Below are 26,659 nucleotides of genomic sequence, written 5' to 3' on the forward strand. Positions count from 1 at the left end.
GCACCTCACGCTAGCAAATGAACGTTTGCGAATCATTATCACCTTAGCTTCCTTTTTGTTTTTTCCCCCTGTTTCCTTCCCATTCAAACCCCAACCGAGCCTCTCTGAAGTGCAGAACAAGCGTTTGAAAATAATAATATCAAGTGACCAACAATCGAGAGCATCAACACCGAACGCAAGTTAATCCCTTTCGGTACTTGAACTCCGGGCAGTCCGGGCTGTCCCTTTTCTCTCTGTACGACACCCCGTTACCGTGGTGTAGTAAGCAGGTAGTAAGCTCAAATACTCCCGGGGGCCTTCCCCGTACGGGGAAACAACAGTATCACTACCCCTAGTAGCCGCGCTTATCTCAAACGCGTCTCCCAAGTGACGGCAAAAATGATCGAAAATCGATTAACAACCCCTTTCGCATTGCAATGTCCCGCAACCCTCCCTGTGGTAGTCACATTTTTTTTTTATTTTCGTCTTCCGGCGGAGGGGAGCTAGCGACCCGCAAATTTGTTGTTTCACACCGTCTAGCTATCTAAATGGGCGAATGATAAGAGAAGTGGCACTTTTAGCTATTTGCCAGTGATCGATTTCGACTCGATGCTGCCGCCAGTACCAGTGCTGGGCCGATGACGAGAACGTGGTCCTGCCCGATCTCAACGCGCGCGCGAACAATCTTACTCGGTATTAGTTTAATTCGGTATGGATTTACATTCTTACGCCTTGCGCAATTGTCCTTAAATCGTGTGTGTTTTTTTGTGCAGTACGGATTTAAACTGTACCTTGCAATAAGCTCGAAACTTCCACCGAATAACCCATATCACGTAGCAAATAATCAATCGATAGGGGAAATAATTCCAGTGCCTTCCTGCTGGTTGGTTGATTACTGCCTCCGGTGGGCGACACTGTGAACGCACGGGGGGATGGTGGAATGTGCATTGAAGTGACAATTACAGTTAAAATTACTCTGTTAAACAGTGGTGTTAATAAGAGAAAAAAGGCCCTGCACGCATGAACAGACGCGTGACCAACCGAATGGGCAACACAAATTGGCATAAATAGCTATCGGGAGTGGGAGGGCCTATCCACTCTCCTCCCCCCGCCAGAACAGAACTGCGCATCATAATTTTTATCACACATTCGTGTCCATTTTTTTTTCGAACCGTGAACAAACATCTGCTTAATTGTGCTACGGGTGCTACGGGTGTGTGTGTGCCAATTGGAAAGGAAGTGCCGTGGAAAAAATACGCAATTTATGCACAAACCCCTGGTTTGACCAGCAGGATCAGCAGGCATCAGCGCTTAATGCTAGCAGCGTTCAGTGATGAGTTCAGTGCGTGATGAGGGTGATTCTACAAATAATAAAAATAAAATTACAAACACTTTCATCGTTAAATCAGCCGTACGATTACGGAAACGGTGCGTGGGATAGATTCGTTAGTTGGTTGGGCGTCAAACAAAAAAATGATTTTGGTTTTTGCAATAAGCCAATCGTTTTGCACTTTTTGCACCCCGCATTGAATAGTCAATTAGTGCTATAAGGATAAGAATGTTTTGTTTTTGTTTTTTTGGTTGCGTGACACTCATATTTCGGACGCACAAAACGGTGGACGATTGCAAAAAATGGTGAAATGTTCAGCATTTGTTGACTGTGACTGTTGTTTCGTTTGAATCTGTGTGTTTTTTGCTCTTGTTTTTTTGTTTCTTTGTGTAGTTAATTGTGTGTGTGGGTTGATTTTCCCTCTTTTCCTCGTGGTGCATAGGAGATAAAAGTGTGTACAGGTGCATTTGGGTCCCCAATAAAGTAGCAGCCAACATGTCCTGGGTGTTTCACCTGCTGTGGATGTTTCTGGTGCTGATGCTGTTTTTCATTGTGCTGGTAAGCCGTGCTGGAATAGTTGGGAAATTGAATTGAACAGATTATTAATTAAATGAAATTTGAGTGGGGCAAGGAGCAAGGAAAACATGTTCCATTGCGGCCAGGGGAACATGTCTTTTTAAAATGAAAAACTATGTTGAATAGTATAGAGATTAATTAAAAAGCCTTTGATATATGATTTCAATCAAAAATGCATCGTAAGAAAACTAAAATTACCTTTAAAAACACGTTATTGTTCCCCTCTTCCAAAAATAGCAATTAAAATGCACTATTTCGTCATTCCATTTGGTTGGTAATCCCATACACCCTGATTTAAAATGTCTCTCTTATACATCGGCCAACCGATCGATCATTCGTGTTATGGTTTAGCGATAGTATAGATAATAAAGTCAGTTTCAATTTTAAAATATGATTTGATAAGATTTGAGGACGCTTTTAATCAGGCATAAACATAAACTAACAAAAGATTGGGGTATGAATGGCATTGCCAGTGAAGCATATCGGGAGTTGCGTTTAGAAGCAACACGTGACACTGGGACTAACGATTTTTTTAACTTCATTACCAAACATAGGTGACTCACCACGGTTATTGTTCGTTTGAGCGTGTAAGCGATACTTAGATTAGCTAATTTGATGTGATCATACCCTTGTTTTACGAAGCACATTTTGGATTGCTTGGAATAGATTATTGCGAAGAAATATGGTTTTGTACGTGCATTTTTAAAGCGATTTAACCGTTTCGTATCATTAAGTGTGAAGAGAATGTATAATGTTATAACTTCAATTTGATGGTACAGTAGACGGACCCATTATTTTCCCATTCAGATTCCAGTTTGAACAACATTATTCAAAGAACGACAACTGTGGAAAAAATCTCATAAACGTTGAATAAAGCAATTCATAGTGTAAAATGGCAATAGATATGATATGATCATATTGGAAAACAGAGCAATAGTATTGAGTTTGTAGTTTTCTGCGCTTTTTGGAATAAATTCATAAAAAAAACATATTAATGTTATAATTAAATACATGAGCATTATAAAATTAATACATAATTGAAGTGCATAATAAACTATAAAAAAGTTATAAAAAGTAATTATAAAGTTTGATAATACACTGGAAAGCTACGTAAAGCCATCTATAGGGCTCAACGTTTAATTAATTTTACTAAAATCATAAACTTTATACATAAAATTGAATTAATTTAACAAAAGCAAAGCATATATAGTAAAGGATAAATAATAAAAATAAAGTTAACAGGAAACAATAGTAAATGTAATAAAAAACTATACTTACAATCGATTTATTTTGTCTTCACTCCCTCTCTACAGCGCCGGATATACTACTTCGGGCTGCAGGTGCATCGACCAGCGACAGCGCAATCACGCACTCGTAAGTCCCGCACTCCACAAACGTCCATTTCCGGTCGGTACAAATCCATCTGATGCCCTTCACTATCTCTCTTTTGTTCAGAAACCTCTCAACGTTTTGCAGTGTTTACCATCTACCAGAATGACGTACGACCGGCACAAGCCCCACCAGAACGCAGTCAACCTCCGGCATGTAAGGGTGAATTTATTAGAAATGGCCATTCAGAAGTTGTGTTTACCATTCACCCGTTCCCCTTTTTTGTGTTTGTTTCAGACCCAGAACCACCGCCTCCGCCGAAATACGACGATGTGATAAAATCACCGGATCTATTCCAGAAACCTCCACCGTACACGGCATCCGCTCAAGCGTAAAGCAGCTGCGTTCAATCCGTACTCCACTTAATCGTTAATAAAGTTAAATTAAATTCCAACTTACCAACACATTCACACGGGCAGTTTTTAAACCTGTATCTTTCGTCGTTTTTATTGATTATTGTTTCTTAAAATTTGAGTTCTACGACAGATTGATGGAAATGATCCGAATTTCATCGTACGGTTTATCGGTTTTCGGGTTCGTCTTGGCATTACAGATGTTCTGCACAATTTCCATACCCTTATGCACACGCCCAAACACGGTATGCTTGTTGTCCAACCATGGCTAAAATAGAAACAAATAAAATGATTAAGTTAATACAACTCCAACTGTTCGCAAAAAGCACTAAACCTACCGTCGGCAGTACGGTAATGAAGAACTGGCTTCCGTTCGTGTTCGGGCCCGCATTGGCCATGCTAACCGTGTACGGACGATCGTGCTTGAGCGTGGAACAGAACTCATCCTTAAACTCACCGCCCCAGATCGACTGGCCACCGGTACCGGTGCCGGTCGGATCGCCCGTCTGTATCATGAAGCCCTTGATCACACGATGGAACAGATGCCCGTTGTAGTAGCCGTTCTTGCTGTGCACGCAGAAGTTTTCCACCGTTTTCGGGCACTCCTTGCCAAACAGGCGCAGGTGAACGTCACCCATCGTCGTGTGCAGTACCGCATTGTCGTAGATCTTTTGTACGCCTGGGTGTAGTAAAGTTATGATAAAAAAAGGTTAATTGGGAATTGATTGCAACTCGAAAGTAAACTTAAACAGCAAACCGAACAAGACATGCATGTAATGAAAGGGTAGGAAATAGGAAGTATTTAGCAAATTTACCTTCTCCTAGCAATGATAGTACGGTGAGCGGGATTATACAAACGATTGCATTTAAGCTCACAACTCTTTTATAAAAAGGAAGTTTAACAAAAAAAAACTTACCCTGCCCTTCCGTAACGGAAATTATGTCTTCCTTCGAAGGTTTCTCATTGAACACATCGCGCTCCATGTCTTGCAGGTCGGACGGAAGCCGTCTCGTGTAGAGGTAGAACCGTTGTTTCCTGTAGTGAAACGTATAAATCAACATATAAGTCATCACGCGCGTATTGTTGTAGGAAGTGCTGCAAAATGTCATGAGCATCACGAGATGTTCACCAACGAAAACAATGAACGTATCCGTGGTAGCTTGATGCTGATTGCTGATAATCAATGAAAGTGCGTCATGACATGCCGAACGCGACGGGAGAATGCTTGAGTCATACTCGATACTCTGACTCACAAGCAAAGTTTAATGCCGTCACAAGCCTAATCATGACTTTTTCTGGCTGTGAACAGCGCTGCCAAATGCTACTGTTTCAGTCACCAACACTCATTTTTAGTGATTATCACATGCTTGGTGACATTTTTTTGCACCCAACTCTTGCTCAATCACTTGGTCACGTCAGTTTCTGTCGGTGATAATCACGACATTCTTGGAATATACTTGGTGTGTGGTCCCTAGCAGCAAAATGAGCATACATTCACGCTTTGTTGCTAGGTTTGCAGGGCTCCCATGACCATCGTGATGATCACCGACAAAAAATTTCACGACCAAGTGACTGACCAAAAGTTGGTTACACAAAATGTCACCAAGCATGTGATGGTTGCACTAACTATTTGAGTCTCACCTCTGATCATCACAGTAGAGCTCGTGACGCTGACATGATTTTGTTTCACTCGGAATTTGTCATGACTATTTCGGTGACTGTTTGCATAATTGATCACAGTTAAAAAAAGGCATGACATAGTGACTGACCAAACGATGGTCGCAAAAATGTCACGAAGCATGCATTGTTCACACCTCTGATTATCAGTATTGAGTACGTGACACTGACATGACATGACATGACATGACATTGACAGTGACATTTTGCAGCACTGGTTGTACAGGTTTAATCATTCCTTCTTACTTGTACGCAGTGCAAAAAAGCGTTGGGTCGTTCGGTATAGCCTGTGCTGCCTTATTTTCCGACGCTTCCTGCTCGAGCGTGGTGGCCGCTTTGGAGAACTTTACCTTGCCCTAAAATCGAACCAATAAATTTATTTCATTCCATTACGTTCTTCCAAAGTGACGCCGTAAAACTCACCTGAAATAGAGACAAATTGAGCGGCCGCAAGTTATCATTCTTGCCAATAATCTTCGCACACCGGTTCGTCTCAATGTTAACCAGCTTAATGCCCAGCATCGTCGGGTACAGTATAAAGTGTCCGCTATAGTCGAACGTTACGTTCATGTTAGCGAACGCGTCCGATTTCTCCAGATCCCGCTCGTTCGCCATCCGCCGGCCAAACTCCATGTTCGACAGCGTTTGCGACAGCTGCTGGCTCTCGCTGTATCGGGCCAAGCTTTCGTCGTACACACGCAGCAGCTTCCCGCTCAGAAAGCCGAACACGCGCACCTGCCGATCGGTGGACATGGTGGCAAACTTCTTCCCATCCGGCGCAAAGCTCAGCGAGGTGACGATCGTTTTGTTCTTCGCAAACTCGTACAGGCTGGTGTCGAGCTTCGACTCAAAGTGGACAATCTTGGCGGGAAACTTAAAATCATGCCGCGGCCCGTACCAGTACTCCAGTATGCCGGCTTTATCGATCGAAACCGTCACCTCGAACGTGGGATTGTAGCGTATCATCACCACGGGTTTGGTGTGCAGCTTCTCCAGCGTGTGCAGCGGTGTGTTTGTTCCCTTTCCATCGTAGATGCGAATTATTGGTGAATCTTGATCCGCACTGTAAAAAAGACGAAGGAGAGTTTAAACGTAAATGGTTTACTGCGACATAGTTTTCTAAATAAATGCGTTTTCTTACACAGCGAGGTAGCTAATCACATCCCCCATCCGATGTATCCACTCCACCCGATACGGCACATACTCCAGCTTAAGCATGTTGATCATATCGAAGTTAATCACATCGAACACCTTGATGCTCTTGTCCACCGAGGCCGTGCACAGGTAGGTGCCGCTACAGTTCACCGCCAAACAGTTGATCGGTGCCAGATGGCTCCGGAAGTGCTTCACAAACTCGATGCCCAGTTCCATCTTTTTCCAAAACTTCACGTGCCCATCCACGCTGACTGTGACGATGAATTCCGACTTCGTTACGACCAAATGGGTGATGGTGTCCCGATGCATGAACGACTTCTCGTAACACTCCGCATCGGGCAGGTTCTCGATGTACAGCTTCTCAAACTCGAGCACTGAAACAAACGACAGGGTAGTTAGCCGAAGCAAATGCACAACTGGAAGCTGTACTGCTTACCTTTCCTCTTTTTCGGCTGTGCCGCCGCCGATGGCATCGGTCCTATCCAGCCACCGTCATCATCCTCATCGCCTTCGGGCTCGTTGCTTTCTTCCGGCACCACCGGTTCCGATGGCTCTTTGCGTGTGTCCTCACGGTCTTCACCTTCCGGTTCGCTGGATGCACGCTTGCGGCGGGATTTTTCCTTTTCACTCATATTAAAATCGCTTTATTTAATGATGAACGCGCCGAAAGCGTAGCAAAGCGTGCCACAGCACAGAACAAACGACAAACGTAAACAAATCTCACCGAGCCGCATTGACAGCTGTCAAACGGCTGCATTTGAATGTGGTGTTGTTTCGGCATAACGGTTTTTTTTTAATTTTATTCACGGTACGGATTTTTATTTCTATAATTTGCATCATTCGTACTAGGCACGATTTCCTTTCATTACAATTTAGTCTTATGGTGAGCCAATTGAAAATTAATTTCCACTTTGCAAAGTACGTCAAGTAGCTAAAAAAAAAAACAAACAAAAAAAGATCTAAAAAATACACTTTATCAGTACTTTCGCTTCAACAGCGACAAGTTGGGATGCTTTTTGAAGTGCTCCTCGAACGAACCCTTCACGTAGCTCTGCACAAAGTTCAGCTCGTTGAAGCTACACTCGATCAGCCGGTTCGTTTCCAGCTGATTGGCACGCTTGCTGCGCTCCCGGTCGAGCGAAGCGGATTTGATCTGCTCCCGCAGCGAATCCCGATACTGCTGCACGGCCGTCTGTATCCGGCAGTCGGCCCGTTCCGCCTCCCGGCGATTCCTTTCCTGCAGCTCCCGCTCGCGCAGCGCTTCCTGCTGGCGCTCCTCGCGCTCGCGCGCCTTTCGCGCCTCCATTTCGGCGATCTGCATCCGCTGGCCCTCGTACGCGATGGACGCCATCTGCAGCCGCTTCTGCTTCTCGCGCCGGCAAGCTTCCAGCTTCTCCTGGTCGAACTGTTCCCGCGTATCGTTGATAAGCTTTTCCAGCTTGCCATCCTCCAGCTGGCGCTGCCGGATCACGTGCTTGGAGTATTGGTAGAACTGATCCTTTTGCTTCTTCAGCAAAAGGTCTTCCGCCTTGCGTGTCTGCCGCTCCTGTTCGAGCTGCTTGGCGGTGGTTTCGTTTAGCGCGCGAATTACCTGCACATCCTGCTCGCTTTGCTTCCGCTGTAGCTCTTTGCGCAGCGCTATTTGTTCGCTCAAGTGTTCGGCCAGTTCCGCCTTGCCGAGCGCTTTTAGCTTTGGATCGTGGTCGGGAAACGGTAGTGACGCGCAAACCACCTTTTGCAGATCGACCTTATCCTGAGCTGCTTTAAGCGATCGTTCCTTGATTTGGTGCTTGATGTCTTGCAGCGTTTTCTGTTCCATTGTTTTCCGCTCCTGTTTCTCCTTTTGCTCATTTTGCAACTGAAAGAAGGGATAAAACGTTTTATTTGTATCTAAAAACCATATATCCACAACTAATTGTACCTCCATCTTATACTTTCGCACGTGCACTTCCGTCCACATTCGTTCTTCGTCCATTTTGGCTTGCTTCAGTTTCATCTTATCCTCAATCTGTGCTAGCTGGCATTTCTTCGACTCTTCGTGATACTTCTGCTGCAGAAACGAACGAATCTCGTCACAATTATTCCTAAAAAATAACGAGAAAACACAATTACGAGAAATTAAAAGTGGATGGAAAGATTTTCGGCGGAAAACCCTCACTTACAGCTTCATTTGAATCATTTTGTTTTTCACAAACTCCATTCGCTGCCGCTCCTGGTCCTGTTTTGCACTGAGCAGCGCATTGGTCCGCTCCCTCAGTCGCATTTCCTCCTCGTCCTGGAACTTTTTCATAATTTCTCGCTCCTGTTGCTGCTGTTCTGATTGCAGCAGCGAATGTAATCTACGATCGAGATAAATGTACAAAAACAAGGGTAGTTGCTGGTGCTTTCCCAACCCCATTCCATACCTTTTACGCTTCTCTTCCAGCTGATGGTCATACTCCTGGTCGGCGCAAGACATCTAAAAAAGAAGCACCGAAATCAATATACAGGACCGCTAAAGGTGTATAACGTGTATAGAGCACTTACCAATTTCTTCAACTCATTTTGAATACTAATTTCCGGGTAGAACAGCATTTTGCGCGGTGCGGTAGGCAAGATGGATCTGGTAAAGGTATTCAATGTTTTTGGTTGGAGAGCAAAGCCGATATTCCACTGGAACCCCCGGGTGTATAAAAACGAACTGCCTTACGACACGATACACCCAAGTTCAAAGCTGTTTAACGTGGTTGCTATGATTTCCGAGGGCAGCCCGCGTTTCTAGGGGCAACACGCATGTTGCCAGAATTGGCGTGAACTCTATTTGCTGTGCAGGAATTTGCCCCGGACACGAACGATGTCTATGTGCGTAACAATAGCGGGAATTAAATAGTTGTTGGACACTTATGAACACACCAAATTAAATTAACTTTCCATGATTTTAAAAATAAACAATCCATAGGATCGTTGAATATGTTCCAAAACGTTCAAATCGGTGGTTCGACACCCTTGCTTTCGAAATCATCAAGTGTCATGGCTAAATAATTTCAAATTCCGTAGCGAAAGCCGTTGCGCTTTATTGCAACAATTTTAAATGATTAGAATTAACATTGCTCAAACGATTAACAAAGCTCGGCCCTTTGGCTAGCTACTTGCTTGAGTTTTACATTAATAAAATCATCTTTAATTATACGCATTTCCACCTTGCAAACTCCCAAACGCACGTTCAAAGTTCACCAGTCAAAATGAACTATGGGATTCGATGGACACCTTCCTTGGTCAAAATTACAACCATTTTCGAAACCATTTGTCAAACACAACCTGTCAAACGCTCGGTTGCTGCTGGGGTCAGTAATTTATTTTGTGTTGTTCATTCCACAACTTTGCCATCCCCCAGAAGATCCCGAAACGTACACGTTCCTTATCTGACCCTTCGCGAAGTAACTACGTCTCCGCCACCGTGCGCACCGTGAGTGAAAAATGCACCCCAGCCGACGGCACGGCAGCTTCCGTGTGCATCCGTACACCCGTGGCACGTATTGTTAGGCACGGCAAGAATCATCACACCCTTCCGTCGTCCCGGGGCAGCAGTGTACTGGTGTTACTGGTGCTGACGTCGAAGTTTCGCAACGCATTTTTGGTTGTGTGGTTGGTGCCCGAAGGCCACGCAGTTTTTAGCTGCTTCTGTTTCGGGGGAGGTTTTTCGTCCATCCCAGCCGCGCTTTGTTGCAAAGCCAACGAAAGTCGTGTCGTCATCTTCCCAAATGGTTGGCACTCGACGGCAGCAGCAGCGCCATCGCCAACAAACATCCCACCATCGTATGCAGTGCATCGCTACGAAAGCAAGATAGCATCGAAGGGTGTGAGAGCGAGAGAGAGGGGAGACGCGCAACGAACCTGCCTCATCATAAAGAAAAACATAGTTTTGCCGTGCCTTTTGCCTCGCGAGTTCTTTACACCTTACCTTCTTCCTAGATCGCGAGCTATTTCAAAGCTACTGCACCTTCCCTCATGTAGAAGTGTGATCGCGGGTACATATATTAGCCGAACGTGCGTGTAGTGATTTTGAGGGGTTTCCTAAATAAGCTAAAAAGTGAAATCAGTGCTAAAGAAAAGTTTATGCAGAGCAAACAACCAGCAACCAGTGTGCGTCGTCGTCATACGACATTATAAATACGCCTTAGCAACAAAGCTTGGAGGACGGCGGCAGACGCAAGGTGGTGCCGCCGCTGTGTTTGCGCATTCGTCAGGGTAGCGATGAACGGTTCCGCGGCGGTGCTGGGCCAGATGGTCGGTGGTGCCGATCCGGGCACGGTCCTGGCCGGGGAAGGCAACACCGAGTGGCAAACGTTGCACTGCAGCAAGGATGCGCTAACGGATCTGTTCGGCTGGTTCCTGCAGGGCATACTGGCCACCCTCGCCTTTACCTGCCTTATCGGTGAGTAGTAGTAGTCCGGGACGGTGTGTGGTGCGTGGTGTGTGACGGGGGGCTGTTACGGCGCCTCATTAAAGCTTTAACGTTTGGCTAATTGGATTATTTTGCGGCGTACCCGTGTCGTGATGACCGGGCTGCCGAGAGAAAGGTGTCGAGAAAGAGGCGCGCGCGCGTGTGTGTGTGTGTGTAACAAGGAAATAGCAACACGGGTGAGCGCAGGTGGTGGAAAGGAGGAGCATTTTGGGTGCAAGAAATGTACGAAAAGGATGCGGAAAGGTCATGAACTGTTGTAGCCAACCGTAGCAGACCCCTGGAAGTGGAACCGAACAAGATGCGCTGGACTGTCTTTATCGTTTAACGGCTGTTCAAATATCGGTTCAAGCGTCGTCTAGCTGCTGGTTATCAATATTTGAAAAACAAATTACATTGAAGCTTAGGTTGTGATGATGCAACCTTCGTATTCAAGCAACCATTTCCTTTGGTTTGGGAATGAAAATGATATTTACTGTTTTTAGAGTCAGTTTCCAATGTGAACAGCATTGTTTAACGCTCGCGAGATGTTTTTCATCAGCTGTCATACGTTTGTGACAGCTGTGCTGTTGAAAATCATCTCGCGGGCGCTGAAAACGAAGTTCAAATTAGTGATGGGGGAAATATGTAGATTTCGTCCGACTCGATTACAGTTAGTTTTGAAGTTTTCTGGAATCAATTCCGGATAATAGATCAGTTTCCAGAATCGACTGTGGAATCGGTATAGGCACCGGAATTGATTCCGGAATCGAAATCGGCTCAAGCCTTGGAATTGGCTCCAAAATCAGAATCGGCTTCGAGATCGGAGTCAGTTTCGGAATCTCCATAAGAATAGGCGTTTGGGTCCAATGATGCTACGTATTGATAGCCGCAAAGAATCCAAATTTATTTGTAAACAATCCATTCTCATGGAGATTCCCGGACGCTTCTGAAACTGCTTATTTCAATTCAAGAACTCATTCTCATTCCGGGGCTAATTTCACTTCTGGATTCAATTCTGGTTCTGTTAACTGATTCCGAACTCGGATTCGATTCCGGAGCCGACTTCGAAATCGGGTCCAGTGTCAACTCCGCGGAGTCAAATCGGAGTCAACTCCGGAATCGGAATCAGCCCCGAAATTGATTCCCAACACAGAATAGGTCCGATTCCGAGCTCCAACCACTAGTTCAAATCGTTGGAAACATAGATTTTTCAAAGGAACCCGTCAGAATTGACAGAAAATTTAAATTACTTCGACTGAAAACTATATTCCTGTTCCATCTCAAACCCCGCAACAACAGCATGTTATGCATTTGTCCTGACTGTTATGTTATTGATTCCCAACACAGAATAGGTCCAATTCCGAGCTCCAACCACTAGTTCAAATCGTTGGAAACATAGATTTGTCAAAGGAACCCGTCAGAATTGACAGAAAATTTAAATTACTTCGACTGAAAACTATATTCCTGTTCCATCTCAAACCCCGCAACAACAGCATGTTATGCATTTGTCCTGTCCTGTTATGTATTCGCCTTAGAACTTAAAATGCAAACGAAAAGCATTTGTTATCTCATCTTTATGACAAGCAGCACTATTAGCAAAAATTAACCTAAACAAGGGAATTAACAACCGTCTGCCGCGGTACCGTCGTGTGTGGAATTGTCCAAGCATTGTATCGTTTCAGGTGCGTGAGAAGCACGAATAATTGTTCCGCCGAGCGGTTTTTTTGCTCTCGTTACGTATAAGAACACACACACACACACACACGCACAGGTGTAATCAGATGTACGATAAGCAAGCAAAGTTTTCTACCCGTCTAAGATCGATTAAGCAATTCATTGTGTACACTTTACGGCTAGCCAGCAGCAAGCAAGTGAGTTGTTGGCAGGTTATTGTTTCTAATGAAGGGAGAAGGTTTCGAGAGACGATCGGTGTGTTTTCTGTTTGACAATTTCATGTAGAGAATCACGCGATTGTAAAAATGAATGTTTGTCATTTTAATAGTTAAAATCATTATTTTTGATTTTATAAAACATATGAAATGTTTCTCTTTAAATATACTTGAAATAAGCCTTTTCAATCAAACAAACCAAACTGCATGCATAGCACTGGATTGCAGGGGTTTCCAAGTCATATTCGAATGTAAACGTTGTTATTCACCACGTGCAAGATGTTAATCCACATCAATCTGATATCTAATATCCATCATCATAATTGTTAATTTCATCAGCATGATTTTCAACACATAACAAAGAACTGTCAAACTCAATCCAGCTTGAGACGTGTTGGAAATCATGCTGATGAAATAAAAAATTGTGATTATGGAAATGATACATTCGATTGATGTGGATTAACATCTTGCACGTGGTGAATAGCAACGTTTACATTCGAAACTAACTTGAAAAATGCTGTATTCATTTCAACAGCTGTCAATGTATTTGCATCATAATGAAATTTCAGTTTTTACACATGATTTTCAACACATTACAAAGTAGTGTCAAACTCAATCCAGCTTGAGATATGTTGAAAATCATGCTGAAGAAATTAAAAATTAATATGATGGAAATATGAAATGTCAATAACATTTTGCACGCCGCGTATAACAATGTTTACATTCTAAACTGACTTTGAAACCCCTGTATGTGTTGAAAATCATTTGTTGAAATAGAAATTTAATTTTTGATCAAATACACCATCGACAGCTGTTGAAAAACATCTTAGATGGGGTGAATAATTATGTTCGAATGTGAAAGATGGAAAACCCTGTACTTCCTTAGCTGCTAGGAAACTGTTAATCGTTTCATTTCTCATTGGTAAATGAAAGTGACAAAAAACGTGAATAATGAGAAAGAGAGAGAGGGAGAAAGAGTGCAGTAAAATAAGAACATGCTTTAAACGTCTTAAACTATTATCCCTTTTAAAGCTTAAACATGTAACCGTTTTACTTCGTCTTCGTCTCTTTGCAGCTAAACGCTTCTGCGAACCACAGTACAATCGCCGCTCATGGGAAACCTGGTGGTACGATACGTCCAAGCAGGGCATCGGTGCTCTGGTGATCCACATGGCCAACGTTTATCTGGCCCCACTCTTCCAAGGCGACCCCTGTACCTGGTAGGATCCCAGTTCCGTTTCCCTTCGACTCCGTTTGACTGCGCGATGCGTTTCCTGTTTACTAATTTTTGCTTCAATATTCCAATAGGTACATTATCAACTTCCTGCTGGATTCTACCATCGGGCTGTTCATTATTTACATCGGCATCAAAACCTGTCAGTATTTAGCGCGGAAGAAAAAATGGGATGCCATCAACTTTGGTGAATATGGTGAGTGTGTGTGTGTGTGTGTGTGTGTGTGCGTAAAAAATTAGTTAAAATAATGGTGTGCCCCCCTCCTCCCTCGATTGGTTGTCGCGGTCAACGTGTAATTGAGACACGCCAAGTGTGTACACCTTTAAATAATAATAGTCTGGGGTTCTATGCAACACGTGGAGCTTACGGCGCAGCAACAACGTACAGAAAAAAACGTTGTTCATCATGTAAGCGGCGGTTGTCGGGCAAATGCCCATTGGCGGGTCCCAAGGCACGCCAATATAGGCCAAATTGGGCCCGAGCAAAGAAGCCGTTTTTTTTTTTTTTAAACCGTACCTCTCCCGCGATCGATCGCTCATGAACACATGTGACGCGTACGGTAGTGGCAAAAAAGAGCCTTAATTACACACAGAAGAGAAGCCCCCTGCCTCCCCTAGTGGCGTGAGGGTGGCGTGGCGTGCAAAGTCATACTCGGACCATACCCCCACGTGTCCCCCTACCACGAGAGGAGGGAGCGTAAAAAGCGCGAAGCAGAGTGGCAAGAGAAAGATGCATCGCCGGTGGTTTGATTATGAAATAGAAAGTGGTCGGCCTCTTCTGTCCGTTGTGTGGTTGAATTTTACGAAGAAGGCTTGAAAGGTACACACAAGCGACCGTAATGGAATACCGATGTATGTTACACTGGTGGCCCACAGACAGTCTGCTGGCCCGGGGGGAAGCGTTAGCATAGGTATCGATGATGCGACGATTACGCTATGCAGATAGCTTGCAGATGAGCCCGTAAGGTGCAGCACAGGATTGTACAATGTCCGGTACAATGATGTTAACGCATTTTAGGTACACAACAACAAGCTCTCCATTTTAATCGTAATCCAATACTTGGCTATTGCAACACCGTCTTAGGGTAATATTCTCGGAGAACCGGACGATAGTACCCTATCTAACGACCATTATCAAGGCGGGACATTTCGTATCCTGCGGCAGCTACCTTATCAACGTCCACCGCGGCAGTAACACTTAAAAGACGGTGATATGCGCCCGGTGCTAGTTGATAAGGGGCCGTTGCGATGCGATAGAATGTTTATTTACCTGCGTGTGGGGGTTGGGGTGGATTCGGGGCGATGGAAATGACGATGACGTGAACACTATTTACATTGGCTACCTATTAGCGGCTGCTTTTGAGTGGCTGCTGGTCCATAGGTCTATCGTTGTCATATCAGTGGGCCCTGGTGGGTTTCTCCCGTTGTTGTTTTTTTGCTCATTAAAACATAAGATACGAACAAGAAATGCAACGGACAGGCAGAAAAGAGCCGAATCATGACGCGAACTTGAATAGGAACGAAACAAACTGTTGCAGCACGTGCGTACGCGCATGCGCAATGAAAACAAAAGTATGGGGTGGCTGTGGTAGTTAAAAAAAGGGTATCGAACGCGACCGGGAGTGTTAGGTTCCACCGAGACTTGAACTCGGATCGTTGGATTCAGAGTCCAAAGTGCTAACCATTACACCATGGAACCTCGCTGAGAGAGCGCCCGACTGGCACGAAACAAGAAGGTGCGATGCAGATTGCATACATCTAGGCGCATAGCAATAGGGTTTCGTTAAAAAATCACAGTACGATTCACGCAATAAGCTAACTTCATTGCCACACTGCTTCCTCGTTTCAGGTGCCCCGAAATCCTGGCTCTACCAAACGTGTATCTACGTGTGCCTGATGGTGGTCGTTAAGCTGATAACGACGCTAATCATTCAGTTCGATGTGTGGGATAACGTGAAAAACTTTGTCCTGTCGCCGTTCCGGGATCCGCGGATAGAGCTGGCCGTCGTGATGCTGGTCATTCCGTTCTTCGTCAATGTAAGTCTCTCTTGTGTGCAGCTTGTGGGTAAACTATGTGTCGCCTGTTTATTGTATTTAATGTACTTCGTTTCCTAATTTCAGATCCTAATCTTCTGGGTGACGGATAACTTCCTGATGAGGCACACGCGCAAGAAGCGCAACACGGCGGCCGGCAGCTCGCACCACGCGCACGGTCGGGAGCATAGCTTGCTGCAAAAAGTAAGGGGCCATTTTCAGACAAAAACTAACGAACTCTAAAAGCCATCTCTTGACGTTCGGTTTTTTTTTGGCGCGTAACGTACAAGTAGAATAGCTAGGTTTTGTTTGTATTTGTATTTGTGTGTGTGTATATGTGCCGCCCGCGGTTGTTCTCGTTTTTCTTCCACTTGTTGGTTCCAATCGGTTCCAGTGCCCATCCTACCCGCCAGTAGAATTATCGTTAGGAGTTTCGTAAGCAACCTCGTTGTCTTTCATGCCTGTTCTGGTGCTTAGTATTATATTATCGTTTTTTTTTTATATACAACTTCCGAGCAGGGGGTGTACCCGGGAATGGTTAGAATAGAGGCCCATTATTCCACACACTTAAACGATGCGCAATGATATTAATCTTTCCGGGAAGCGTATTAGTGCCTTAGCTAGTTTGTAAGCCGTTTAATTGCTCAATTGTTTCGTTTTCGTGATCGAATTTAATCTTTCAATTGACGAATTTAATAATAACCCCATAAAAGACAGGCAGTGAGAGAAAAAAAAGCTGTATTATTTGGAAGGGTGGTTAGGGATATGTGTTCAGTGCGTGCAGCCTTCCAACTTTAGCGTTAAATCACATTCATTCCCCTCTCGTGTGTCCTTGTTGTAGAGTAGTTGTATTCGTCTCCCTGTTTTGTTGTTGTTAAGTTCAAACCTCTCACCACAAATCACACACACACTACTCCGCCCAAGTCATTCCACCACAACACTCATCTCCCGGCCAGTAAAATAAAAACAAAAGCCTTTTGCTGCCGCTTTCGCTCAACCATCACAACAACCAAATCCCGAGTAACCGAGCCTCTCTGACATTGACAACCCAATCATCTTTTTGCAGGTAAAATACAAAATGATACACAAAACCAAACCAAATGACTCAGAATCTGATACTCTTTTGTCAGGCGATGAAGAAATTTTAAGCTTCAGTACGCCCAACGGTGGGGGTGGCGGCGGTGGTGGTGGTTTGGGGCAGAGCGTTACCAGCAATCGGTCCTTCTCGGGGCGCCACTATCACCACACGCAGCATGCACCTTTCCTTCATCAGCATCACGCATATCTGCAGACGACCACGATGGCGGACGGCACGTCAGTGGTGCCGGCGGCGTCCTCGTCGATGGCGGGCAGCAGTAGCGGCGGGGGTTCCTCCTCCCTGCTGACGCCGCTCGACATGGACACGGCCATCGTGTTGACCTCGACGCGAACATCACCCGGGCCGACGAACCGGCAAAGCACAGTTCAACAGCGCACCAGTGTCATTAACATTTAAGGACCAGCCTACCCCTCCCCTTTAACAAGCCGCATATCGTTCCGCGTGCGTGTGTGTGTACTAATAACACATAGAAAGAGAAGGAGAGAGAGATTAAGTGGCAATATTTCCTGACGACCACACAGGGGACATGGGAAAACAAAGGTGATCGACACGGAAGCACTTCCCAAACGTACGGACCTGAACAAACAAACCTTAACAATCATGCACCCGATCATTGTGTATGGGGAAGAGCAGCCCCATCAGAACCAATCACATTTCCTGTGTTCCAACTAAAAAAAAAAATACATTCAAAGTACCTTGGCAGAAGCAACGCATTCAAACGATAAAGTCTGAACACAATTAACCGTAAAACAAGTAATTGCCACCCCTTCCCGTCGGACGCTGGCACTCCAAAGAAAAGCCAGCCGATCAGCAGCAGCAAAGGAAGGTGCGCGAAGATCGAACGTTTGCTTCCGGTTCTGTTTATTGTTGAACCCCGTTTGTTAAACCGTTGATAGGACAGATGTTATATAGGGTGTGTGTGTCCCCGCCCTCCAAGAAGAGATAGTGCGGTGGTGAGTTAATCGTTTCCCAAAACCCACCACCCCCCGAATTTGCTGCACCGGCGGTGTGGCATACCATTGTGATACTGAGTGAGAACTGAGCAGGAGCGTACACAGAAGATTCACATATATTCGTCCAGCGAGTGCCACCCCCCCCCATTCAGAAAAAGGGGGTAAAGAAAGGAACATTAAAGTAGGGAAGGGATTCGAATCCAATCACAGGACAGGAAACAGAAGAAGCGTAGCAAAACCTACCGTCAGGCTCACTCATGATATTTGGTGGAGGAGAGATCTGTACTATTTTAGCTACTATTAGTCACTGTTGAGATGTTAATGAGAGCCGTTGAAGCGAAGCGAGCGTTGCAATTAATATGCTTCCATTTTTTGAAATAGACAAAAGAAAAAGAAAACAAAACCTCCGAGAAAAGAGCGAATCGAGAAAGCAAAAGACATTTTCTGTAAAAGCAAAAGTTTCAATGTAGAGTGACGATGTACCGGATAAAGAGGGAATAAAATTTACCAAGAGGTACGCAATGAAAGAAGCTACAGCAAGGCACGAGAACGGTGAAAAAGGAGAGAGAGAGCGGATAGCCCTTTTTGGGAGGACTTAAGAACAGTGACAGTGAAGCGAAAAAGGTGAAATGTGAAAGTCAGCAGAGAATAAATCGGAACAACGAAAACAACTCGATGCACTTTAAACAATGCGCTATGATTAAGGATAAAGAGGAGCTAAGGGCATGGATAGGAAACTACTGTTTTGCAGCAGAGGTGGGCCGCCTTTAGGCAGTGGTGGGCACTTCTATGCATCTACATACACATACACACCTAACCTAACAAAACACTATACTATTGTTCTATTTTATACATAATTATACAACGATTTAGCAATTAAGGTGAAAGCGGTGGGGCGCACTTCTGATTATGTATACAAGCGGCGGCGGATTCGATCGTGAGGAGAACGGAGAACGAAAAAAGAAACACGCGCGCGAATTGAAACTGGCAAAGGGGTTCACGCGAAGTGTGATCGGGATCCAAGAGGAGAAGGAGAGAGAGAGAGAGAAAAATAAAGGAAGCTGAAGTGATCTTTTATACGCAAGAACACAACGGGTTTTGAAATTTGCATCAAAAAACGAGGAAAGCCTTTCTAGGCGCTCTCCCCCGCGGGGGCTCGAAAATACGAAAGTATTCTGGATCGGTGTGGTTCATTGTAATTCAGTAACGGTTTTTCGCGACGATTTGGAGTTTTCTCGAAACCAGTTCACTCCACCCGGGGCTGTGAGGCCATGTGAAGTGAAAAAAAAGAAAGAAACCCCACACCGATCAGAACCATTTCCAGCGCATCGTTTGGTGAAAGGTGAAAGCCATTCTCTTTCCACCGTTGGGGGGCACGTTCGAGAAACGTTCGACGATCGGTTTGGCAAAATCGGTGGTGCAATCTGTTCGACCAGTGCTATTCTTTTGCAGTGTTTTGCAGTGATCGGACGCAGACTAATCACATACTCGAACCACCCAGTGGCTATGGTTGGCACCAGTGTTCGCGTTAATTATGAGCGGGGAAATAGTGTCGCGTATGGGAAGCAGCACGGTTGGATGAAGCGTTCGTCGAGCGCTAACGTTTGCATCTCCATACCGGATGAGCTGGTGATGACCCCGGCAGCCGAGAGGTGAGTTGGTTGAAGAAAGTGCATTGAAACGATAACTATAACGATTATAGCAATAAACATAAACATTAACGTGTGATGATGAAGCAAAGGGAAGCAGCAAACGCACATGGGCAGCAGATGAAATTCCACCCGAAAAAAAGGAAACATCATTAAAAAACAAGGGGAAACAGACGGGAAGATAGGGAATGAACGGGGTCCCAAACATTAAAAACATGTGCGTGTGTGTGTGTGTGTGTGTATATATCGGTCGCGACCGCATCTTATCTGGATGCGCATTTCGCGATTCCTCTGGAATGTGATGCGCCACTTTTTTTTTTTTTGGTGGCCATGTGTGTGAAGAAGGGTTGCCGAGCCAAAATAACCTCGTTTGTTCACGGTGTATAAGCATGGGAAGCAATTTTCGACATTTAGTATAATTTTCCAAATCATTCTGTTTAACTGATCAACTATTTGAAGAGGCAATGAAATGGCCAGCACGAAGGTCAACGTGAAGTAATTGTTTCATGTAATTTTCAACCCTTTTTTCCCGTCAACTTTCAACAATATGATTCACTGCGTATTGTACTGCGTTTTGGTGGCGGCCCTCCCCCCCCCCCTCCTTACCGGTTCAGGTCCTCCACGTGGGCACACATGCACACAAACACACCGATTTCTCGTCTCGTTTTCAAGCGTCTTTCGCTCGCTTATGCTCTTTCAATCGTACGATCAAACGATCTTCAAACGCAAAGCCTCCCTTAAATGCGCGCTATGTGATTCCGCGTGTTTGTGTATGTGTATGCGATGGCGTCAGACGTTTCTCGCGCTCACACGGGACTCAAACACCCGCTTGCACACATCAAACGGCAAAAGAATGGAAGATTTGTGCGATAGCGAAAGCGGGCACCCCGCATTTCCAACGATGCGATCCATCCCTGCACGACTCTCACGCGCAACCCGCACTACACTAGTCGTCCGGAAATGAGCCGCGCGGGACCGAAGAAGCGCTCAGACAAAAGCGTTTGAAGTTGCCTCGGATATGGGGTTTGCGCGTGTGAGTGTCCGGACCGTGCCGACAAGTTCCCAGCGCGCGTGTCTGGGAAAACCTGTCCTGGGTCTTCTTCATTCAGCGCTCAGCCAACGGCCACGTCGGTCGTGTTGTGTGCGTCACCAGCCGTCGTCGTCGTCGCAGTTCTCGTTGTGCAGGGGTTGGTTGGTTGGCCAGCCAGTCGGGTGTGTGCGAGTGTGTGTCGGCCGCGCGAAGGAGAGCATTAGAGCAAAGGGTACGACGACAAAGCATTTCAAAACTTCACCAAACTCTACCAAAAACAACCCCTACGTGTTATCGGTGAACAGGAAAAATCAATTGAAATGTTACAAGTCAATAACATGTTCGAAATTATGTACAACACACTCCAATCACGTTCAAATAGTGCCCGGCGGTGCGAAGGAGCATGATGATTGGAATGTTTGGAGTAGGTTGTCCCAAGATGCTCCGAAGAAGAAGAACTGTTACGAGTGAATAACCCATAAAATGTTTCCGTTTGTGTGTGTGTGTGTTTGTATGTGAGGTGAAGATTCACCCATAATAATGTAAAAAAAACGAGGTCCGATAACGGTGTTTGGTGCTGTGAAGCGTAGAAGAAAGAGTTATATCTGGCGCAACACGCAGCCAGGAAGCTTCCACGGCGCAACAGCAACCTGTTCTAAAGCGGCAGGGAGCAGCGTGTTATTCCCGAACCCCTTTTGCACACACCTTAGCCCCTTTATCTGTTTGAATGAACCGCAAGAGTTCCGCTTTCATTGTGAAATAGTGCTGCGAGAGGCGGGATTTTGCATTCCCGACACGTTCGTGTGGAATTCTGTAATGAAAAAAAAAAACACCCCAACCGGTGGTTTAGCCTGGGGTTGACAACGTGGCGTTCTGGTTTGCTACTTCAGAACTTGTGGATGACCTTGAAGAACTTCTACATACCCTTTAAGCTGTGTTTTTAATCATTTTCTATAGAGCCATGCTGTGTGCTCTCTAACCTTTCCACAAATTAATGACAACGGACGTCACCTCACCTACTTCTTACGTAAAACACGGTCGGTGACAGTCTGCGTATTCGCACAGCCTACTCTGACCCAAAAATTTCAAATGTCACATCCAAAACAAGTGCCCCGGTTCGATTCCGGTTTTTTGTTTAGTCTTCGGACACGTTAATGTGCTTTCATTTGCATAAACGAGTCGTTCCTCGTTGCTTCTTCTTCGAGATGCCCCGTGTTAGTCAGTTAATTAGCGATCTTTCAGTGGTTGGAATAGTTAGAATAACGGAATACATTTACCTGGCATGTTAATGATGATGATGACGATGCCTTAGCTGAGTGCATCACATGATCGATCGATCGTGCGTTTGGGGAGGTAATGGGTAAATCACACTGAGGTCATTATCGGCCGCAATGTCTACGGTGTGTACTCATTTGCTGGAACTCACGAACGGTGCAAGTGCCTCAGCCTTGACTTTGAAACAAAGCGCATATCACCTCGGGGCAAGGGAAGACACTGGCTGAAGTAGATGGTGAGTTGGAACGATTTCGTTCGATCGAAACACAGATCCGCTTGGTGCATGCGCGGGGATGAAGTTCAGTGTTCTTACGCAATCGTCTTCTCCGCGTCCGGTTGGAGCGGACGGGAAAAGCAGCGTACGCAGCACGCACGCAGCGGAACACGATCAGTAACAAGTTCATTGACAACCAGGTTCACTGGACGGAGTGAGTCCAATTCTGAAACCTGTTTTTTACTTCTTCTTCTTCTCTCGAGCATTATGTTTCACTCCGTTGGGGTCTGCTCTGGGGGGGATCGATATGTGAACGGTATGTTTGGGGAGATGATTAGTACTAGTGATGGGAAAAACTATTTTTTTGTTGGAATCGATTCCGGCTAGCTCAGAAGTTTTCTGAAATCGATTCCGGATAGTAGGTCCGGAATAGGAATTGGCTCCGGAATCGGAAGCGGGTTCGGAATAGATTTCCGGAATGGGAATCGGACCTGGAATCGGAAGCAGTTTCGGAATTGGCTCCGGAATGGGCTCTGAAGCCGGCTCCGGAATCAGAATCGGTTTCGGAATCGGCTCCGGAATCGAAATCGATCCGGAATCGGCATCAGTTTCGGAATCTCTATAAGAATAGACGTTTGAGTGCGTATTGATAGCCGCACAGAATCCAAATGTACTTGTAAACGATCCATTCTCATGGAGATTCCTGGAATGATTTCGCTTCTGAAACTGTTTATTTCAATTCAGGAACTAATTCTCATTCTGGAACTAATTCCAAGTCTGGAGTCAATTCTGATTTCGTTTCCAGAGTAAATTGAGATTCTCACGTCGATTCCAATTCAGGAGACGATTCCGGAGTCGACTCCGAATCTGGAATCAATTCTGGAAACAGAATAGGCTTCGGAATCAAAATCTGTTCCGGAATCAGAACCGTCTCAGAATCAGAATCAAAATTCCGGAGTGGAAATCGGCTCCGGAGTCAACTCCGGAATCGGCTCGGGAATCGGTTATGGAAGCGGCATCAGAATCGGCTGCGGAATTGATTCCGAACACGGAATCGGAATCGGCTAGATATGATTCCGAGCACCCATCACTAATTTAGTACACATCCATGGGGCGAGATTGTGACGAATGTAGAATTACGTCAGCAGTCGTTGTTTCTTGTTGGTATTACGGGAAACAGTATTTTGAAAGCTCACGAGAGGTCAAGAAACATCTCGGCAAGACGATATTATCAAACCCAATACCCTTTAACAATAATTGTTACATTTAACATCTTTACCTTGGTCTGTATAATGAACAATGATATGTTTGCATTGTTCTCCACAACAGACTGCTTGCCATTGAACAGACGACCACCACCACCACCTGTTGAGTGTTTCAAATTCAAACCACGTGTCAAAATAGTGAGCACGTGGAGGTCAGGGAAGCGAAAGCTTTGTGTGCGTAAATCAAAGCTTTCATGTTGAATCAGCCGACTTTAGAATTATTTTAAAGAGTTAATAAGTTAATTTCGGGATCATCGTTAAGTTTAAAATTGATACTTAAAACACACACTTTCCTAAAATATTATTATATTTTTTTAGTAGTAATAAACACAAGATGAAAAATTAATGCCTCTCCTACCTTTACTCTCTTCAGCTCCACTGTTATCGACATGACGGGTGAACAGAAGGGCACGGTGCTGGTGACCGGCGGTGCCGGTTACATCGGTTCCCACACGGTCGTTTCGCTGCTCGAGGCCGGCTACGGTGTGGTGGCGCTGGACAACTTCACCAACTCCGTCAACTCGGCCAAGAACGAGTCGGTCGCGCTGAAGCGCGTCGAGGAAATTACCGGCAGGAAGGTACACTTCTATCGCTGCGACCTGCTGGACAAGGATGCGGTCGAGCGCATCTTCAAGGCGCACCGCATCGATTCGGTAATACACTTTGCGGCGCTGAAAGCGGTCGGCGAATCGATGACGAACCCGCTGCTGTACTACAAGAACAACATGATCGGCATGATCAATCTGCTCGAGGTGATGGACAGTCTCGGCATCTACAAGATGGTGTTCTCGAGCTCGTGCACGGTGTACGGCGAGCCGGAGCGGTTGCCAATCACGGAGGAAAACCCCACCGGCAACGTGACGAACGTGTACGGCCGCACCAAGTACTTCATCGAGGAGATGCTGAAGGATGCGGTGCGGGCGGATCCGAAGTGGAACATTATAGCGCTGCGCTACTTTAACCCGGTCGGGGCACACAAATCGGGCCGCATCGGGGAGGATCCGACGAAGCAGTTCACCAATCTGATGCCGTACATTAGCCAGGTCGCGATCGGGAAGAAGGATGTGCTGACGATCTTTGGCAATGATTACGATACGCCCGATGGGACGGGTGTGCGGGACTATGTGCACGTGATGGATCTGGCCAGTGGGCATGTGGCGGCACTGCACAAGCTCGACCAGGAGCATATCGGGTTGAAGGTGAGCTGTTGCTGTGGAAAGAAAGAGAGAAAAGAGCTAATAGTTAATGAGCGAATTTTCATTTAGATGTACAATCTTGGCACCGGCAAAGGAATATCCGTCATGGAGCTTATACAAACCTTCGAGCGGGTGAACAAGGTCAAGATTCCGTACGTGATTCAGGAACGGCGTGCCGGGGATATTTCGTCCATGTACGCCAATGCGACGCTTGCCGAGAAGGAGCTTGGCTGGAAAGCCGTTCACAGTGTCGATGAGATGTGTAAGTGTGCGGCGACTGGAGCTGTGTGCCTGTCTTATCCACTGATTAACCTTCCCACAAACTACTTCCATCTCCATTTCAGGTGAAGACTTTTGGCGATGGCAAACTATGAACCCGAACGGCTACAAAACGGAGCAAGCTAATGGGCACCATTAGGGACGGGTCTGTTCCGGCCGGTGCTGCTTATTGACAGTTTTTATCGTATTTATTCAAATGCAACGCGCCGCCTTCTTCCATGGCCAGTTCGTACAGGCGTTTGTTTTGCAGTTTTAACACTTCCATTCCATACGAGGTGCAGCCGGGGTAGAGGCTGCGTGCGAATAGTTCTAAACAGGTGGCTCCGGGCGGTACAAATTTCGATGTGAATAAATCTGGAATCGAAAGCCGTGGAGCAACCGATAATATTGTAATCCAATAAGGGGTTAAAGCCTTTTAATTCTCTGAAAGAAACATACCGTACAGTGGTGGTTTGTGCGAATGTATTGCACACGGCACGGAGTACAGGAACCGTTCGCTTGGGAATGTTCGGGCCATCGGCGATCCCTTCGGTAAGCCGATAAAGATCCGCTCGTATGGTTGTTTTTGGGCCGGTTCGTTAAATTTGCACACCGGCTGACCGCTGCTGGCCGTAATCTTGACCCAGTACCAGCAACCGACCAGCTCGACACCCCACTTGGGGAAAAAATCCTTCACCACCGCATCGATGTGAGACGGTGCGTTCGTGCACCATACAACCACGAGCGTATTTTCGTGCCGATGGCGTTCGAGCGGAATCGCTTTTATGTCCGCATTCGTTAGCATCCGGTAGCTCGCTTTGGCGTTGACGGCTTTCACGCGCCTGATGTATTTGTTCCACCACGGTGGATCGAGCACGATCAGGTCAAACTTTTCATCCTGGCCGATATATTCTTCGAACCGATCGATGGAAGAGTTGATGAACGCTACCCGTGGGGGAATAAGAAAACTTTCACCGTCCATTTCCGTGATGATGGTATGGTTCGTACTGTTTTGTCCGCGAAACCGTCTATCGGCATCGTACTGCGAGGAGGTGTTAAAGTGGTCAACAAATTCGAGCGCTGCTTTGTTGTTTGTGGCGCTTTGGTGCGCTCTGGTTGGTAGTTTGTGCTGAATGGAAGAATTATTTTCAAACACCTAGAAATAAACAATAGAAAATGTTAGTTATAAAACCTTCTTTGCAGTAACCGATTGTCATGCCAAACCTTTTGAGTGGTCTCGTCGAACGGTCCCGTCGTTTTAATCCGTTTCCTTTTCTTGGCATTTTCTCCCTTGTCGTCTCTCTTATCGTAAGGCACGTTGATATCGAAAAGAACTCTGTTCAAACATGCTTTCTGTACGTTTTCATCCAGAAAACTGTTGCTGTAAACATGTTCCACACTGCCGGCATGGTTCAGAAGATACGCTTGCTCACTCAATTCTTCCCAACTGCACATTTTACTCTTGACTTGAGAGTGTTTTCTAACTAATACAAATTGCCATTAGCCTAAATAAGCTATTTATGGGTTTAAAATTCAAGAAACATGTGAAAAAATACCGGCATCGGCACAAAATAAATGTAAACAAACTTGTTCGAGTTGAAAGTAAACAAATCACGTTCAATCAGTGTGACCAGATTATTTTGTCGGTTTTCGGTAGGCGCATCAAAATTTTATCGATAG

The 26,659-nt window shown here is 45.5% G+C and overlaps 6 protein-coding genes and 1 non-coding gene across 11 annotated transcripts; 3 read left to right on the plus strand and 4 right to left on the minus strand.

Moving 5' to 3' along the window:
• The first annotated feature begins 557 nt into the window (after nucleotides 1-557).
• LOC120902895 lies at nucleotides 558-3,707 on the plus strand. 3 transcript variants are annotated; one of them, XM_040311975.1, is made up of 5 exons: nucleotides 558-688; nucleotides 1,752-1,867; nucleotides 3,199-3,259; nucleotides 3,341-3,430; nucleotides 3,512-3,707. In XM_040311975.1, exons 2-5 carry the CDS (start codon nucleotides 1,805-1,807, stop codon nucleotides 3,607-3,609), a joined length of 312 nt encoding a protein of 103 aa, XP_040167909.1. In that variant the 5' UTR covers nucleotides 558-688; nucleotides 1,752-1,804; the 3' UTR covers nucleotides 3,610-3,707. The 3 variants fall into 3 exon arrangements, with proteins under 3 accessions (XP_040167909.1, XP_040167910.1, XP_040167908.1); XM_040311976.1 differs by having other exon boundaries at nucleotides 568-688; nucleotides 1,703-1,867; XM_040311974.1 differs by having other exon boundaries at nucleotides 597-672.
• Nucleotides 3,693-7,175, minus strand: LOC120902893 (peptidylprolyl isomerase domain and WD repeat-containing protein 1). 2 transcript variants are annotated; one of them, XM_040311971.1, is made up of 8 exons: nucleotides 6,897-7,175; nucleotides 6,447-6,834; nucleotides 5,729-6,368; nucleotides 5,552-5,661; nucleotides 4,545-4,663; nucleotides 4,443-4,448; nucleotides 3,966-4,306; nucleotides 3,693-3,895 (listed from the first exon to the last, which is right to left on the minus strand). In XM_040311971.1, exons 1-8 carry the CDS (start codon nucleotides 7,090-7,092, stop codon nucleotides 3,752-3,754), a joined length of 1,944 nt encoding a protein of 647 aa, XP_040167905.1. In that variant the 5' UTR covers nucleotides 7,093-7,175; the 3' UTR covers nucleotides 3,693-3,751. The 2 variants fall into 2 exon arrangements, with proteins under 2 accessions (XP_040167905.1, XP_040167906.1); XM_040311972.1 differs by lacking the exon at nucleotides 4,443-4,448.
• A 71-nt stretch (nucleotides 7,176-7,246) lies between these two features.
• Nucleotides 7,247-9,301, minus strand: LOC120902894 (cilia- and flagella-associated protein 53-like). Its single transcript, XM_040311973.1, has 5 exons — nucleotides 8,987-9,301; nucleotides 8,866-8,918; nucleotides 8,623-8,799; nucleotides 8,382-8,544; nucleotides 7,247-8,318 (listed from the first exon to the last, which is right to left on the minus strand). Exons 1-5 carry the CDS (start codon nucleotides 9,032-9,034, stop codon nucleotides 7,437-7,439), a joined length of 1,323 nt encoding a protein of 440 aa, XP_040167907.1. The 5' UTR covers nucleotides 9,035-9,301; the 3' UTR covers nucleotides 7,247-7,436.
• A 462-nt stretch (nucleotides 9,302-9,763) lies between these two features.
• Nucleotides 9,764-19,176, plus strand: LOC120901688 (store-operated calcium entry regulator STIMATE-like). Of its 2 annotated transcripts, XM_040309832.1 has the most exons (7): nucleotides 9,764-9,905; nucleotides 10,412-10,874; nucleotides 13,848-13,992; nucleotides 14,081-14,202; nucleotides 15,856-16,043; nucleotides 16,128-16,244; nucleotides 17,107-19,176. In XM_040309832.1, the coding sequence occupies exons 2-7, from the start codon at nucleotides 10,694-10,696 to the stop codon at nucleotides 17,533-17,535; spliced, it is 1,182 nt and encodes a 393-aa protein (XP_040165766.1). In that variant the 5' UTR covers nucleotides 9,764-9,905; nucleotides 10,412-10,693; the 3' UTR covers nucleotides 17,536-19,176. The 2 variants fall into 2 exon arrangements, with proteins under 2 accessions (XP_040165766.1, XP_040165765.1); XM_040309831.1 differs by having other exon boundaries at nucleotides 9,764-10,874.
• Trnaq-cug lies at nucleotides 15,634-15,705 on the minus strand. Its single transcript has one exon. It is a non-coding gene; the product is annotated as a tRNA-Gln (tRNA).
• A 1,647-nt stretch (nucleotides 19,177-20,823) lies between the features above and the next one.
• LOC120903141 (UDP-glucose 4-epimerase-like) lies at nucleotides 20,824-25,398 on the plus strand. The gene is made up of 4 exons (XM_040312390.1): nucleotides 20,824-21,003; nucleotides 23,899-24,724; nucleotides 24,791-24,983; nucleotides 25,066-25,398. The coding sequence occupies exons 2-4, from the start codon at nucleotides 23,915-23,917 to the stop codon at nucleotides 25,137-25,139; spliced, it is 1,077 nt and encodes a 358-aa protein (XP_040168324.1). The 5' UTR covers nucleotides 20,824-21,003; nucleotides 23,899-23,914; the 3' UTR covers nucleotides 25,140-25,398.
• LOC120903140 (N(6)-adenine-specific methyltransferase METTL4) lies at nucleotides 24,970-26,559 on the minus strand. Its single transcript, XM_040312389.1, has 3 exons — nucleotides 26,204-26,559; nucleotides 25,439-26,135; nucleotides 24,970-25,354 (listed from the first exon to the last, which is right to left on the minus strand). The coding sequence occupies exons 1-3, from the start codon at nucleotides 26,432-26,434 to the stop codon at nucleotides 25,167-25,169; spliced, it is 1,116 nt and encodes a 371-aa protein (XP_040168323.1). The 5' UTR covers nucleotides 26,435-26,559; the 3' UTR covers nucleotides 24,970-25,166.
• Between the last annotated feature and the right edge of the window lie 100 nt (nucleotides 26,560-26,659).

The sequence above is a fragment of the Anopheles arabiensis genome, chromosome 3 (assembly GCF_016920715.1).
Source record: "Anopheles arabiensis isolate DONGOLA chromosome 3, AaraD3, whole genome shotgun sequence".
Lineage (NCBI taxonomy): Eukaryota > Metazoa > Arthropoda > Insecta > Diptera > Culicidae > Anopheles > Anopheles arabiensis.